This window comes from Zerene cesonia, chromosome 1 (assembly GCF_012273895.1).
Source record: "Zerene cesonia ecotype Mississippi chromosome 1, Zerene_cesonia_1.1, whole genome shotgun sequence".
NCBI lineage: Eukaryota > Metazoa > Arthropoda > Insecta > Lepidoptera > Pieridae > Zerene > Zerene cesonia.
In genome coordinates this window covers 10,435,580-10,438,816 of record NC_052102.1, presented here as the reverse complement: position 1 = coordinate 10,438,816, position 3,237 = coordinate 10,435,580, and the positions used below count along the sequence as shown (strand labels likewise).

At 40.0% G+C, this 3,237-nt stretch overlaps 1 protein-coding gene across 1 annotated transcript in view; it reads right to left on the bottom strand.

The window, feature by feature from the left end:
- Nucleotides 1-3,237, bottom strand: part of LOC119837982 (dedicator of cytokinesis protein 7) — a 23,319-nt gene that overhangs the window by 3,695 nt on the left and 16,387 nt on the right. The window contains exons 28-32 of the mRNA XM_038363830.1: nucleotides 2,678-2,836; nucleotides 2,049-2,225; nucleotides 1,420-1,599; nucleotides 581-711; nucleotides 38-209 (exon numbers count right to left, since the gene is read on the bottom strand). Of these exons, the coding sequence (XP_038219758.1) occupies nucleotides 38-209; nucleotides 581-711; nucleotides 1,420-1,599; nucleotides 2,049-2,225; nucleotides 2,678-2,836 (819 nt within the window). The remainder of the gene's footprint in view (nucleotides 1-37; nucleotides 210-580; nucleotides 712-1,419; nucleotides 1,600-2,048; nucleotides 2,226-2,677; nucleotides 2,837-3,237) is intronic.

Below are 3,237 nucleotides of genomic sequence, written 5' to 3'. Positions count from 1 at the left end.
GGGAGTGGGATGGCGAGGGGGGACAGCACCGGCGCACCTCGAGGCGGCTGAAGATCTCGGGCAGCTTGGTGAGCGCGTGCTCCTTGTACACGAACTCCTCGCCGCTGAGGTCGCCGAAGCGCGCGCCGTAGAACGACACGCGGAAGTACGAGCCGAACACGCGCTTGCCGTGCAGCTGCTCCACGCGGCTGAACGCCTCGCTCAGCTTGCTGCAACACCCGAATTATTCAATAACTACAATCTGGGTGTACACGGCGATCAACGGCCATTTGGTTCTAGCAATGTTGCTTAAATTATTGGCACTTTCTGAACACCATTTGTAAGATATCACACCCGTCGAGAAATAAAGGTTGATAGGGGAATAGTTATTTTTTAATAAATAGAAAAAAATCACAATTTCAAAATATGTCTAAAAATATATTAAATAAGGTCAACTAAGCGGTACTAAGCAATCTTGGACAAACGCAACAAAAACCATTGAAAATTAATGTTAATTCACAGTTTTGGTTTTTCAAGCCGAATTAACCTTTACAAAGTAATATAGTAATAAAGTACAGATCCGTGCGCCTATTTTATTTACCTGTGAATATTGGCGAGCTTCTTATAGTCCCTGTTCTCCTCTGCGATGGGGATCAGCACTTTATACACCTCATTGACGGTCTCGTACATGCCGGCCGCCATCAGCTCGCTGGCCGCGTGCTCTAACAACGCCTGATGATAGAAGTGGTTAATTTTTATTGAAGTGAAACTTCTTTAGAATCGTTGTGATTTCAAACCTGATGCAACGGAAAAAACGACAGGTAAAAGACATAAATACAAAAATGTGTAGAATGAAGCCGGCAAAAAATGAGACAGAAATATACATACTATTTTATATTTTATACATATTCATCTCATTATTTTGTCGATTTAAGTTTCACTTCTATCGTGTGTGCATCGCACACACCTTTTTTTTCGGTTGAGATAACTGCCCAATAAGTTAAAAAGAAAAAGGAACAGTTAAGAATTAGACGCAATAGAAAGGCATTTTGGTTCATATCGATGCAATATATAATTACTAGCTGTGCCCCGCGGTTTCACCCGCGTAAGTCCGTATCCCGTAGGAATATCGGAATAAAAAGTTGTCTATATGTTATTCCAGTTATCCAGCTGTCTACGTACCAAATTTCATTGCAATTGGTTCAGTAGTTTTTACGTGAAAGAGTAACAAACATCCATACATCCATACTTACAAACTTTCGCATTTATAATATTAATAGGATAAATTTCATTATTTTACAAAAGTCTTTCATACCCATTATGTAAGAACAAATAAAATAAATATAAACAACATGTGAGCAAAGTTGTTTTTCCCAATCATTACTCCATTACAAAATAGTCTAACCAGTTGTCTTGGTTATCCCACAACAACCAGCATACCTGCAGCTCCTGGCACGTGAGGTGGTGGTGCGGCAGCTGCAGGTCGGGGCAGCTCTCGTCGAGCGCGTTGTGGGTGACCTTCTCCAGCAGAGCGGCGCCGCGCCCGCCGGCTCGCAGCTGCTCCGCCACCAGCGCTGCGCCGTGCACCAGGCACATGCCAGCTTCCAGGTGGTTTGAGCGCTGGAAATAACAACAAATTCTAGTAAAACGGGTTAAAATAAAAGAAAAGGATGCGCACATACTAAAGGAGGAGAGCATTACGTGAAGATTATTAACGAAATTATAAATAAGTTCTTAAATTTTAATATGTCCTCATGGACATGGTTATTTTTTGAAGATATTGTTGACCTTCCAAGTGACATTTTTAGATTCAAAAATATATTAAATTAGCGGCCTCGGCTTCGCCCGTGTTATATATGTAGCTTATAGCCTTCCTCAATATATGGGCTATCTAACACTGAAATAATTTTTCAAATCGGACCAACAGGTCCTGAGATTAGCGCGTTCAAACAAACAAACAAACATACTCTAAAGCTTTATAATATTAGTCTAGATTAAATCATGCTTCTTTCCGAAACAGATAATGAAAAATTTTGTAATTATTTAAGAAAAGACGTAATATAGCATACCTCCATATGCTTTTGAGCCATATTATTAAGCCAGGTGAGACGGAGATCAGGGCTGTGCTGGTAGCCGCGAGCGATGCGGTACATGAGGTCCAACAGCATCTCAGGGTCTTCCTGGAACTCCTTCATCTTCACAGTGTCACTCAGGATCATGTGCAGGTTGAACACTAGGTCTTTCACCTGAAATTAATTTTGAACATTCTATTTCATATTGAGCAGAATTTAAAAGCTGAACTATTCAGAAGATGCAGAACATTACGAATTAGTATGGGATTGTTTCTTTCTTACATTTTTGAGCATATGTAAAGAAAATATGAAATCTGTACTGTTTCTGTTTCTGTACATATAAATGCTTAGGATAAAATTTACATGTTAGTCTGTAAATTATAATATACAGAGTACTTTGAATGAATCTAGGATTGCTGCTTTCCGAACCGGTGGTAAATGAAAAAACTATGTTATGACGATTCAAAAGTGCTTCTATAAGAAGCCTAATTAAACAAATAAATATCATACATTTTCAAGTAAACAAACTTTTTGACCATTTATTGTCCAGTTTTAATTTTTCAGTGACCATTATAACAAGGCAACCCAAGACCCCCCCCCCCCCCCCTTCTTCACACCGCACACACCTGTTCAGGAAAGCCGGTGTCCTGCAGGTCCTGATCGTGCTCCGCATACATCAGCACCGTTTTGAGAGCTCGTCGCAGAGACTCTTCGCTGAACGTGGTCGAAGTGCCCACCAGTGAGGACAAAGACATCGTCACCTGCATCTTGATGCGGCTGAAATTCTGTTAATAGTGGGATAATTAGAACCGGGACCAATAGAGATTGTTTGTACAGAGTTGTAGCGGTTATCATGAGTATATTTTGTAATATAGATTACAAGGTCACTATATATTTTTGCACTGAGCTGTAAAGTGGAAACAAAATCAGGTGTTTCTAATTGACAGATTATTGAGGATATCTTGAAAGTATGTAAGTGGTAATAAGTTAGGAATTTAAGATTTATGGAGTGTTGGCAATAATGATGTCTGGAGGTGCATTCAATTGACACATTAATGAGGGTATCTCAAAAGTTCTATGTCCGTGGAAAAATGTAGATGGTAATTTATTTTGGAATTCTCATATGAGCGACTTTAGTGATTTAGAGGGTAAGGATGTGTGTGGGTGTGTGCGGGTGTGTGTGGGT